The 13,563-nt window shown below is 43.8% G+C and overlaps 1 protein-coding gene across 5 annotated transcripts in view; it reads left to right on the top strand.

Moving 5' to 3' along the window:
- Positions 1 to 13,563, top strand: part of LOC145358150 (tubulin beta-4B chain-like) — a 98,242-nt gene that overhangs the window by 82,461 nt on the left and 2,218 nt on the right. For all 5 annotated transcript variants that reach the window (XM_080211856.1, XM_080211852.1, XM_080211853.1 and 2 more), the window contains one exon: positions 5,358 to 5,468. In XM_080211856.1, the coding sequence (XP_080067982.1) occupies positions 5,387 to 5,468 (82 nt within the window). In that variant the 5' untranslated portion in view covers positions 5,358 to 5,386. The remainder of the gene's footprint in view (positions 1 to 5,357; positions 5,469 to 13,563) is intronic.

Here is a 13,563-nt window from a genome sequence, read left to right on the forward strand (position 1 = left end):
TGCCTTCCAGGACAGTGTTGCTGGAATCAGCCTTGAGTACATAGTGGATGGGAAGCTTTTCAACCTGAGGAGACTTCAAGCTATTACCAAAGTGAAAGAGACCTCTGAGAGATTTCCTCTTTGCCAATGACTGCGCACTGTATGCTGGCTCAGAGCCAGAGATGCAAGTCAGTATGGACAAATTTTCCACGGCTTGTGACAACTTTGGACTCACCATTGACGTTAAAAAGACTGAAGCCATGCACCAGCCTGCTCCTCATGCACCGTACACAGAACCCATAATCACAATCAAAGGGCAGAAACTACAGGCAGTGGACCAGTTCACTTATCTTGGCAGCACTGTCTCCCAAGCAGTGACTATTGATGCAGAAGTTAACTGCAGAATAGCAAAGGCAAGTTCTGCTTTCGGTAGACTGCGCTGCACTGTATGGGAACATCGAGGAATCAGCCCAGCAACAAAACTGAAGGTCTACAGTGCCGTGGTACTCACTACCCTCCTGTATGCCTGTGAAATGTGGACTGTGTATTGAAGGCATGCAAGACAGCTCAATCATTTCCACATGACTTGTCTTCACAGAATATTATGCATCAGATGGCAAGACAAAGTACCAGACACTGAAGTTCTCTCTAGAGCAAGTCCACCATCAGTCCACACACTGCTGATGAGAGCGCAGACCCGGTGGGCAGGTCATGTCATCCGTCTGTCAGACGAGCACATACCCAAGCAGCTCCTTTTTGGGGAACTCTCTGCTGGAAGACACTCACATGGAGGGCAGAAGAAACAATTCAAAGACACACTCAAAGCTTCCCTGAAGTCGCTTGACATTGACACGACCACCTGGGAAATGCTGGCACAAAACAACCCTACCTGGCGCTGCCTCATCCACAAAAGCTCACGAAGCAAGGTGTATTGCTGAAGCACAACTTAAGCGTGAGCTGCGCAAGTCCAGAGCCACTAGCGCAACAACTACAGTGTCCACACAAGTCTGTCCAATATGTGCCAGGACATTCTGTGCCCGAATTGGCCTGATTAGTCATCTTTGGACACACCACAACCAGCCTCAAAATGATTAATGGTGTTGAGGTCCTCATTGATAACGATGGGTGAACAACAACAGCAGAAGTGTAAGGCCAGGGGTAATATTTGATACATTAATATCAAGGGAAAATGTTATGGACAGAAACATAGCAAACACACAGCCTGATTTCTGATTAAAATTGTGCTTTCTCTGAACTTTTTGTGTGCAAAGGTATTATTCTTAAACAAATTTGAAAGTTACTTCCATTTGATAACAAAAATCGGAGTTGTATAATTTGTATAAGAGAATGTTTTGAATTTGATAGCAACTTTGGTATAGACAGGAATGAAATAAACAGAACCCAGTGACCAGAATTTGGAAATCAAGAGCTTTCTGTCTGGGACTTGTACATTGCATTGAGGTGTCTTCCACATCCTCTTCAGGTTGCTAAGCCCTTGCTGTTTGTGTTGGAGTGGTTTTCCTCTACTGCCTCAATGAGGAGACCTATCTATAAAGCAGAGCTATGTAGAGTGCAGCCTCGAACCACCATCCTAATATCCTTTCCAGCTATACTATAAGTTGTCCAAGATCAAACTAAGTACCTGAATCATATCTTCATTATGTCAGTGGTGTGCTCAATTAGTACTCTAATGCAGTTATCTCAGAAGATAGCTCATGCCCTGGGATAGCAGGCAAATGACAAGAGCCATGAATACAAAGATAACCTGGTGTCTCAGGAGCCACACTGAGGATTAGCTTCAGAACCATAAAGTGCTGGCATTGTACATTTCCTTAAAATTAAAACATCATTCCTTCTCCAGGGAAGAATGAGAATTAACAATAGGCAAGACCATTGACAAAGGAGAACATTCACTGAAGTGTATGCAGACGATGACTGCTTGGATTGTTGGTCACCCTGTAATTCTAAAATAGTAGTATCCTCTTGTTGCTGATTGTCAGTGGGAAACCAGGTAAAATTGTTTGCTGGGTTGTGTGGTTCATCCATGACTTGCTGAAGGCATCTACGTACAGCCAATTAATTGGCTAATGTTAGTGGTTTTCTCGATGACAACCTGGAATGACTCTGTACATAAGCAGAGGTGGTGGATATGACTTGGCAATGAGGTACCTATGAAGGTAAGCTGTAGTGGTACTTGCAGCAATAGCTTTTCTTAGTAAATTGAAGCCTTTTGAAAACAATGGGCTGGATTTTCAAACAACTTGTGTCAAAGAATTCAGGTGGGCTATTTTGAACTGCCTGCCTCCATAGTGGTTCCCTATCAACATCCTGACCCTGAAGTATTTTCAGTGAGAGGCTTGGGGCCGGCCAAATAGTCAGCTAGTTCAGGCCAATGTTAATGTTCCACAGTGACTGAGATTTTTACTTGGCAATGCAGGTGGCCCTTATTGGCCTGGACTAATCTCATCTTCCCCCTTGACAAACAGCAACAAGGTAAGATGGTCCTGCAATTTTACAGTTACAGGATAATCAGCAGTCCAGTTATAATTTGAATGCCTGTGAATTAATATTCTCTTTAGTCAATCGCATTACCTACCACAACAGGAAAGGATTCCACTGTTAGCTGCAGGCCAACACGGTAGTCACAATGAATCATGGGTGGGATCCCTAGGTAGGATCCCCACCTCCCAGATCTATAATGATTGCCAAGCCATGGCATGAGGAATTGCCCCTCCAGAATCATGGTCAAGCATCTGTGGCCTTTTAAAAAATATATAAGCAAGCATAGCTGACTTTCTCTCTCTCCGTCTTCTGTTACACAGCTCCCAGCTCAGCTGGAGGAAGCTCCATTGACAGGAGCAAGCTCACCATCCCTGAATGAATGGTGAGCCCAGTCCCTACCATTAATTGACCTGGCCTTTTAAAAGTCCCAGTGGGTATTTCTGGAACGTGCTGAAGGTTTGGGACAGGGATCTAAACAGTAGCCATTCCTGACCCAGAAATGAAATCCTGACCAATGTTCAAAAGAACAAAAGAACAACACAGCACGGGAAACAGGCCCTTCAGCCCAACAAGCCCGCGCCGCCATCTTAACAAAGCACTTTCCTACACCTACCTTGACCCGTGTGTATGCTAATGGTACCCCCATTGGAAACCAGATTCAGGGGAGAATAATTTAGGGACAATTTGTTACACCAATCAGCCTAAGAGCACATCTTTGGGGTGTGGGAGGAAACCGGAGCACCTGGAGGAAAGCCACGCAACCACAGGGAGAATGCACAGACTCCCACAGACACTGGCCCAAATCCATGTATCTGCACAGCTAGCAGTGATAGTCACTGAGCTGTTGTGGTTCCCATCTGCTGGTCCAGTTTTAAGCACATGCATGACAGGAGATCTCTGTTCAGATATGGGATAATGTTCATCACTGAGGCTGCCCAGGGTTTGTGGGGGACAGACAGGAAGAATGGAATTAAGGCCACAGCAGATTAACCATCTTATAGACAGATAGAGCAGTCTGGTCCTTCACTTTTTTGTCCTCATTCTCCAAAAAGCAAAGAATACATAGAATAGTTCAGTGGAAAACCCATGTAGTAATGACCTGCCAAAGAGAAACTCCTGTGCTCATTTCTCCACACCTCACAGTCTTACATTTTCCTCTCAGTTACTCATAGGAGCCTCCTATTTTCAACTTCAATGATCAATATAACTAGGGAAAGTATACATGAGGTAGTCTCCTGATGCCTTTCTTGTGTACTTAAAGGAAACTCATGTCTTCCCAAAGAATCCTCCACCTATTAGAGGCCAATGTCCCTTAAGGTTCCAGCTTTTCATCACCAAAAAATTGTTGGTTCTACCATTAAACGTGGCTCATAAGCCTGAGCATGGGATCCTGGGGCAAGTCACTTAAGGGGCAGGTCCTGAAACCCCCTGAGAGTTCAAATGACCCCACTACCTTAGGAAAACCCATGTGTTGTATCTGAAATAGAGGAAAGACAATAACAGTTCCATAGTTAATGTCATGAAGGCAGATACTATATACAAGATGCACTGCAGCAACTCACCAAGGCAGCGTATTTCAAACACGCAACCTCCAACACTGAGAAGGACCTACAAGTGTATCACCACCTACAAGTTTCCCTTCAAACCACACATCATTCTGACTTGGAACTATATCGCTGTTCCTTCACTGTTGCAATGAAACTCCCTCCATAGCAGTACTGTGGTGTATCTGCACCAAATGGACTGCACCCTTCAAGAAGGTGGTTGACCACCACATTCTCAAGGGCAATTAGGGATGAGCAACAAATGGTGGCCTTGCCAATGATTCCATGAAACAATAAAATAAAAGTTATCAATATAACTGATAACAGCAAATAAATGGGGTTGCTGCCAAAGATGAGTTAAAAATAAACTTTAAACTCATGTCAGGCTCATAAAATACTTCATTGTATTCTCTGCATTATGCAGCAAACTTGGATACAGTTCAGTGGAAAACCCATGTAGTGATGATCTGCCAAAGGGAAACTCCTGTGCTCATTTCTCCACACCTTGTAGTCTTGCATTTTCCTCTCAGTTGCTCATTGGAGCCTCCCATTTTCAGCTTCAATGATAAATATAATTAGGGAAAGTATACATGAGGTGGTTTCCTGGTGCCTTTGCATACTTAAAGGAAACCCGAAAAAGGGTTGGGAGAGGAAACAATGAAAATAAAGCAAGAATTCTAGAAGTGCGATATGATGGCACTTTTTGAACAGGCTCACCTAAAGATGCCACATACTTGCTGTGGCTGCTGTACATGGTAGTGGACAATTGAGTAGGAAGAAGGTTGGAACATTCCATTTGCTTTGGGATGGGGGCCACCATAATAGCTGCTCTTGCTTACCTTATAGAATCTATTGGTATTGTAGAACTGGATTTTACGTGGTCCATTCACATATGCAGCTAGCATTGTGAAAATCACAATATCTGGATACTCACTTAGGCTCCTGGGCCCTCCTACAAATTAGAATCTTAAACTTCCACAAAGCTACAGCATGATCTGCATGCCATGTTCTAGATCCAGCTGACACGGTACATTGCCAAGACTGACGGGGTACAATGCTCAGGCTAATTTGATTTGACTCTTTAACTGATATACAAAGTCAGACTAACAGTATGATGTCATGACAGACACAGTATGATGCTAAGATTAATGTGATATGATGCTGTAATGGATTGGTTAAGATGCTCTGTTGGAGAGTCGGTGCCAGCTTGATTGGCTAAATGACCTCCTTCAGCACTGTATTGATTCTATGATTCAATGGGCACTATTGTTGTAAGTGACATGGTATTATACAAGGTTTGATAGGTTTCTTACATTTAGCCTTTTGATTTAGGTGGAAAGTATGTGCCTCGTGCTGTCCTCATGGATCTGGAGCCTGGTACTATGGACTCTGTTCGCTCTGGCCCTTTTGGGCAGATTTTCAGACCAGATAACTTTGTGTTTGGTAAGTAAAATTTGTAAGGGTGGAAATGAACTTGTATTTATAAGCACTCTCGGCCACTGAAATATTGTTCAGGCAAACAGAGCAGCCATTGACAGTCTGTTTTGTCCAACATCACTGACACAAGAACATAAAAAAAGGAGCAGTAGTAGGCTATTTGACCCCCTAGCACAGTGCCACAGTGGTTAGCACTGCTGCCTCACAGCGCCAGGGACCTGGGTTCAATTCCCACTTGGGTCACTGTCTGTGGAGTTTGCACATTCTCCCCGTGTCTGAGTGGGTTTCCTCCGGGTGTTCCAGTTTCCTTCCACAATCCAAAGATGTGCAGGTTAGGTGGATTGGCCATGCTGAATTGCCCCGTAGTGTTAGGGGGACTAGCTAGGGTAAATGCATGGTGTTATGGGGATAGGGATTGGGTGGGATTGTGGTCTGTGCAGAGTTGATGGGCTGAATGGCTTCTTTCAGCACTGTAGGGATTCTATGATTCTAGTTGCTCTGCCAGTCTACGAGATCATGGTTGATCTGCTGTGGCCTTAATCCCAGTTTTCCTTCTGTCCTCTTGACTCCCTTGTCAACGAAAGTGCTGTCTAACTAAGTCTTGAATGACCCAGCCTCCACTGGCTTAACAGAATAGATGGTGAGATGCTTTCACTAATGAGAGAGTCTTGAACAAGGAAACATAGCTAAGGGCCAGTAATTTAAAAGATGTCTTTTCACAGATAGTGGAGAATTTCTGAAATTTTTTTGTCCCAAAGGGTAGTGGAGGCTGGATAATTAGAAGTTTTCAAAAATGGAGGTGACTAAAAATGTGTTAGATCGAGGAGTAGAGGGCTATGGAGAAATGGCACAGAAAAGGACTTGAGGTCAGTATAGATCAACCATGATCATACTGAATGGCGGGGCAGGCTTGAAGGGACTGGTGGCCTCTTCTCTATTTCATGTGTTCTTGTGTTTGCTGCTCACTAAGGGAGAGAATTCCAAACACTAACAGCCCTCTGAGAGAAAGAATTCCTCCTTATCTCCATCTTAAATGAGAGACTTCTTATTTTAAAACTTTTCCCTAACTCCAGATTTTCCATGAGGGGAAACATCTTCCTAGCATCTATCCTGTCAAGCCCCCTTAGAATTTTTTTTTATTCATTCGTGGAACATGGGCATTGCTGGTTGGCCAGCATTTGTTGCCCATCCCTAGTTGCCTATGAGCAGTTGAGAGTCAACCACATTGTTGTGGCTCTGAAGTCACATGTAGGCCAAGCAGATTTCCTTCCCTAAAGGACATTAATGAACCAGATGGGTTTTTCTGACAATCGACAATGGTTTCATGGTCATCAGTAGATTCTTAATTCCAGATATTTTTTATTGAATTCAAATTCCACCATCTGCCATGGCAAGATTTGAACCCAGGTCCCCAGATCATTAACTGAGTTTCTGGATTAATAGCCTAGCGATAAAACCATAGAACATCGCCTCTCCTTAAGTGCTTCAATAAGATTACTTCAATCTTCTAAATTCCAATGAATATAGCGCAACCTTTCCTCATAAGACAACCCATTGATTCCAAGAATCAGCCTAGTGAACCTTCTGTGAACTGGCTTGGATGCAAGTATATCCTACTTTAAGTATGTAGGTGTGGTGTCACCAGTGCAGTTGTAGCAAGACTTCACTACTTGCTTACTTCATCCTCCTTGGAATATAACCAACATTCTGTTTGCCTTTTTAATGACTTGCATACCTGCATCTTGACTTTTTGTGACTCATGTACAAAGACACTCGGTTCCTTCTATCGTGGAGCATTCTGCTGACTCTCCATATAAGTAACACTTTGCCTTTCTATTCTTCCTGCCTTAGTAGACAATCTCACATTTTCTCACATTACACTCCATCTGTCAATTTTTTCCCTACTCAATCTACCCATATCCCTTTTCAAATTTTTTGTATCCTCACAACTTGCTTTCCTACCTATTGTTGTATCATCAGTAAATCTGGCTACAGTCCGCCTAGTCCCTTAGTCATGAATACAGATTGTGAATAAGTGAAACCCCAGCACTGATTCCTGTGGCTTTCTACTAGTTACAGTTTGTCACCCTGCAAATGACCCTTTTTCTCAATTTTCTGTTTCTTGTTAGTTAGCCAATCCTCCATCCATGCTAATATGGATTACCAGGGTGGCACAGCAGCACAGTGGTTAGCACTGCTGTTTCACAGCTCCAGGGACCTGGGTTCGATTCCTGGCTCGGGTCATTGTCTATGTGGAGTTTGCACATTCTCCTTGTGTCTGCGTGGGTTTCCTTGGGTGCTCTGGTTTCCTCCTACAGTCCAAAGATGTGCGGGTTAGGTTGATTGGCCATGCTAAAATTGCCCCTTAGTGTCCTAAGATGCTTAGGTTAGAGGGATTAGCGGGTAATAATATGTAGGGATATGGGGGTAGGGCCTGGGTGGGATTGTGGTTGGTGCAGACTCGATGGGCCAAAGGGCCTCTTTCTGCACTGTAGGGTTCTATGATTCTAATATATCACATCCATCACTTGACTTTTATCTTCTGTTGTAACCTAACTAAACTAAAATAAACCTTCTGCCTTTACTCAATCCATATCCCTCTATTCCCTCCCTATTCATGTACCCAGCCAGATACCTCTTAAATGTGGCTAATGTGCCTGCTTCTACCAACTCCTCTAACAGTGCATTCCAGGCTCCCTCCACTGTCTGCGACAAAAACTTTCCCCGCACATCTCCCTTAAACTTTCCTCCTCTCACCTTGAATCTGTGCCGCCTTGTAATTGGCACTTCCACCCTGGGAAAAAACCTTGACTTTTCACACTGTCTATACCTCTCATAATTTTGTAGACCTCTATCCGATCTGCCCTCAGTCTCTGTCTTTCCAGTGAAAACAATCCTAGCTTATTTAACCTCTTCTCATAGCCTAGAGACAAGGCAACAGCCTGGTGAACCTTCTTTGCACTCTTGCCAAAGCTTCTGGGTCCTTCTGGTAGTGTGGTGACCAGAACTGCATGCAAAACTCCAGATGCGGCCTAACCAAGCTTTTATAAAGCTGCAATTTGATTTCTAATTCTTCTATTCAGTTCCCCAGCCAATGAAGACAAGCAGGCCATATGCCTTCTTAATCACCTTGGCCACCTGTGTTGCCATTTTTAGGGAACTGTGGACCTGCACGCCCAGATCCCTCTGTATGTTAATGTTCCTAAGGGTTCTGCCATTTACAGTATAATTCACACTTAAATTTGATCCACCAAAATGCATCACATCGCATTTGTCCAGATTAAACTCCATCTGCCATTTCTGTGCTCAAGTTCCAATCTGTCTGTATCCTGTTGTATCCTCTGACAATTCCCGGCGCTATCAGCAAATCCACCAATCTTTGTGTCATCCGCAAACTTACTAATCAGACCTTCCATGTTTTCCTCCAGATCATTTATATATATTAAGAACGACAGAGGTTCCAGCACTGATGCCTGCAGAACACCACTAGTTACAGATCTCCATTCTGAAAAACATCCTTCCAGTGCTACTCTGTCTTCTATAACTAAGCCAATTCTGTATCCATCTAGCCAGCCCACCCCAAATCCCATGTGATTTTAGTTTTTGTACCAGTCTGCCATGTGAGACGTTGTCAAATGCTTTACTAAAGTCCATATAAACGACATCCACAGCCCTTCCCTCAATTAGCTTTGTCACCTGTTCAAAAAACTCAATTAAGTTGGTGAGACATGACCTTCCCTTTTCAAAACCATGCTGTCTGTCACTAACTAGTCCATTTTCCTCCAAATGTGCATATACCCTGTCCCTCAGTAACTTCTCCAAAAGCTTCCCCACCATTGATGTCAGGCTCATTGGTTCAATATTTCCTGGATTATCCCTGCTTTCTTCCTTAAACAAGGGAACAACATTGGCTATCCTGCAGTCCTCTGGAACCATGTCATCCATGGTTCCTGAATCCTGCCATTTTTATCCTTCATTTCTGGGGGACAAGTACTGTTTAGGGACAGTCAGCATGGCTTTGTGAGTGGAAAATCATGTCTCACAAATTTGATTGAGTTTTTTGAAGGGGTAACCAAGAAGGTAGATGAAGGCAGTGCAGTTAATGTTGTCTACATGGACTTTAGCAAGTCCTTTGATAAGGTACCGCATTATTGCAATGGAGAAGGATAGGATCACACAGCAGGGCAAGGTTTATAATTGGGGCAGGGGTAATTATGATGCGATTAGGCAAGAATTAGGGAGCATAAGATGGGAACAGAAATTGTCAGGTATGGGCACAAGCGAAAAGTGGAGCTTTTTCAAGGAACAAATACTGTGTGTCCTTGATAGGTATGTCCCTGGTAGGCAGGGAGGAAATGGCTGAGCGAGGGAACCATGGTTCACAAAGGAGTTTGAATGTCTTGTTAAGAGGTAAAAGGAAGCGTATGTAAGGATGAGAAAACAAGGTTCAGTTGGTTCGCTTGAAGATTACAAGGTAGCTAGGAATGAGTTAAAGAAAGGGTTTAGGAGAGCAAGGAGGGAGCATGAGAAGTCCTTGGAGGGTCAGATAAAAGAAAACCCCAAGGCTCTTTACTCTTATGTGAGAAATAAAAGAATGACCAGGGTGAGGTTAGGGCCAGTCAAGGATAGTAGTGGGAACTTCTGCATGGAGTCAGAAGAGATAGGTGAGGCGTTGAATACTTTTCTTCAGGAGAGGGGCCATGTTTTTGAGGATGAGTGTGTGATGCAGGCTGATAGGATGGAGGAGGTAGATGTTCTGAGGGAAGATGTATTAGCAATTTTGAAAAACCTGAGGGTGGATAAGTCCCCTGGGCTAGATGGGATACATCCTAGGATACTTTGAGAAGCAAGGGATGAGATTGCGGAGCCTTTAGGTTTGATCTTTGGGTCCTCACTGTCCACGGGGATTGTGCCAGAGGACTGGAGAGTGGTGAATGTTGTTCCTCTCTTCAAGAAAGGAAATAGGAATGACCCTGGTAATTATAGGCCAGTTAGTCTTACTTCAGTGGTCAGTAAGTTAATGGAAAGGGTCCTGAGAGATAGGATTTATGACCATTTGAAAAGATGCAGTTTAATCCGGGCTATCAGCACGGTTTCGTGAGGGGTAGGTCTTGCCTCACAAATTTGATTGAATTATTTGAGGAAGTAACTAAGTGTGTGGACAAAGGTAGAGCAGTTGATATCGTATACATGGATTTTAGTAAGGTGTTTGATAAGGTTCCCCATGGTAGGCTCATGAAGAAGATAAGGAGTATGGGATAGAAGGAAATTTGGCTGATTGATAAGTAACTGGCTGTCTCATAGAAGACAGAGGGTGGTGGTGGAAGGAAAATTTTCAGACTGGAGACCAGTTACCAGTGGTGTACCACAGGGATCAGTGCTGGGTCCTCTGCTATTTGTGATTTTTATCAATAACTTGGAAGAGGGGGCTTAAGGGTGGGTGAGTAAATTTGCTGATGATACCAAGATTGGTGGAGTAGTGGATGAGGTGGAAGGCTCTTGCAGGCTTCAAAGAGACATTGATAGGATGCAGAGCTGGGCTGAAAAGTGACAGATGGAGTTTAACCCTGATAAGTGTGAGGTGGTTCATTTTGGTAGGACAAACTTGAATGCAGATTACAGGGTCAATGGCAGGGTTCTAAGGAATGTGGAGGAACAGAGAGATCTTGGGGTTCATATCCACAGATCTCTGAAGGCTAGAGCTGTGAAGAAGGCTTATAGTGTGTTAGCTTTTATTAACAGGGGGTTTGAGTTTAAGAGCCGTGAGGTTATGCTGCAACTGTACCAGATGTTGGTGAGACCACATTTGGAATATTGTGTTCAGTTCTGGTCACCCCACTATAAGAAGGATGTGGAAGCATTGGAGAGAGTGCAGAGGAAATTTACCAGGATGCTGACTGGTTTGGCGGGTAGGTCTGATGAGGAAAGGTTGAGGGAGCTGGGGCTTTTCTCTTCAGAGTGGAGGAGGGTGAGAGGCAACTTAATAGAGGTTTATAAGATGATGAGGGGAATTGATAGAGTGGACATACAGAGACTATTTCGTCAGGTGGATGTAGCTGTTACTAGTGGCCATAACTATAAGGTTCATGGTGGGAGATATAGGAGGTAGATTCTTCACTCAGAGAGTGGTTGGGGTGTGGAATGCACTGCCTGCTGTGATAGTGGAGTCAGACACTTTAGGAACTTTCAAGCAGTTATTGGATAGACACATGGAGCACACCAGAATGATAGGGAGTGGGATAGCTTGATCTTGGAATTGGACATAGCTTGGCACAACATTGAGGGCTGAAGGCCTGTACTGTGCTGTAATGTTCTATGTTTTATGTTCTATGGTAGCTTGTTGCATAAAGTTAAATCTTACGGGATCCAGGGTAAGGTATCTAAATGGATACAAAATTGGCTTTTTGACAGAAGCCAGAGGGTGGTTGTAGAGGGTTGTTTTTCAAACTGGAGGCTTGTGACCAGCGGTGTGTCTCAGGGATCAGTTGCTGGGTCCACTGTTATTTGTCATTTATATTAATGATTTGGATGCAAATATAGAACATAGAACATTACAGCGCAGAACAGGCCCTTCGGCCCACGATGTTGCGCCGACCAGTTAAAAAACAATGACCCTCTAACCTAAACCAATCCCTTTTCATCCATAAACCTATCCACAGATCTCTTAAACGCCCCCAAACTAGGCGCATTTACAACTGCAGCAGGCAGGGCATTCCAATCCCTCACCACCCTCTGGGTAAAGAACCTACCCCTGACATCCGTCCTATAACTACCCCCCCTTAATTTAAAGCCATGCCCCCTCGTGCTAGCTTTCTCCATCCGAGGAAAAAGGCTATTACTATCCACCGTATCTAAACCTCTAATCATCTTATATGTTTCAATAAGATACCCTCTTAGCCTCCTTCTTTCTAGCGAAAACAACCCCAAATCCCTCAGTCTCTCCTCATAGGACCTCCCCTCCATACCAGGTAAACCTCCTCTGCACCCTCTCCAAAGCCTCCACATCCTTCCTGTAATGTGGGGACCAGAACTGCACACAGTACAAATATGGCTAATAAGTTTGCAGATGACACCAAGATTGATGGCATAGTGGACAGTGAAGAACGTTATCTCCAATTGCAACGGGATCTTGATCAATTGGGCCAGTGGGCTGACAAATGCAAGGTGATGCATTTTGCTAGATTGAACTGGGGCAGGACTTACTCAGTTATTGGTAGGACACTGGGGAGAGTTACAGAACAAAGGGATCGAGGAATACATGTTTACAGCTCCTTGAAAGTGGAGTCACAGGTGAAAAGGCATTCGGCATACTTGGTTTAATTGGTCAGACCGTTGAAAACAGAAGTTGGAATGTCTTGTTGAAGTTATACAAGACATTGGAATACTGTGTGCAATTCTGGTCACCTATTAAAGAAATTATTAATCTAGAAAGAGTGCAGAAAAGATTTATAGGATGCTACCAGGACTTGATGGTTTGAGTTATCAGGAGAGGCCGGATAGTCTGGGACTTTTCTCTCTGGAGCGTAGGAGGCTGAGGGGTGATCTTATAGAGGCCTATAAAATAATGAGGGGCAAAGACAAGGTAGATAGTCAATATCTTTTCCCAAAGGCAGGGGAGTCTAAACCTAGAGGGCATAGGTTTAAGGTGAGAGGGGAGAGATACAAAAGTGTCCAGAGGGGCAATTTTTTCACACAGAGGGTGGTGAGTGTCTGGAACAAGCTGCCAGAGGTAGTAGTAGAGGCAGGTACAATTTAGTCTTTTTAAAAAGCATTTAGGTAGTTACGTGGTTAAGATAGGTATAGAGGGATATGGGCCAAATGCAGGCAATTGCGATTAGCTTAGGGGTTTTTAAAAAAAGGGTAGCATGAACAAGTTGGGCCGAAGGGCCTGTTTCCATGCTGTAAACCTCTATGGACTCTATTTGTGATGTCAGCTGATTTCCCACCACTGTCTGTCTTTACTAGTCAGTCAGCTCAAAAATTGTTTTTCATTCATATAGTTATCTACTTGGAGGGGATTGAGTGGTGAAGTGGGTTATTGGTTTATCACATTTAGGATTTGGAGATAAATTCAGTCCAGTCCCTACTGGAATGAATCCTC

This window comes from Carcharhinus amblyrhynchos, chromosome 25 (genome assembly GCF_965287045.1).
Source record: "Carcharhinus amblyrhynchos chromosome 25, sCarAmb.v2.hapA, whole genome shotgun sequence".
Classification (NCBI taxonomy): Eukaryota; Metazoa; Chordata; class Chondrichthyes; order Carcharhiniformes; family Carcharhinidae; genus Carcharhinus; species Carcharhinus amblyrhynchos.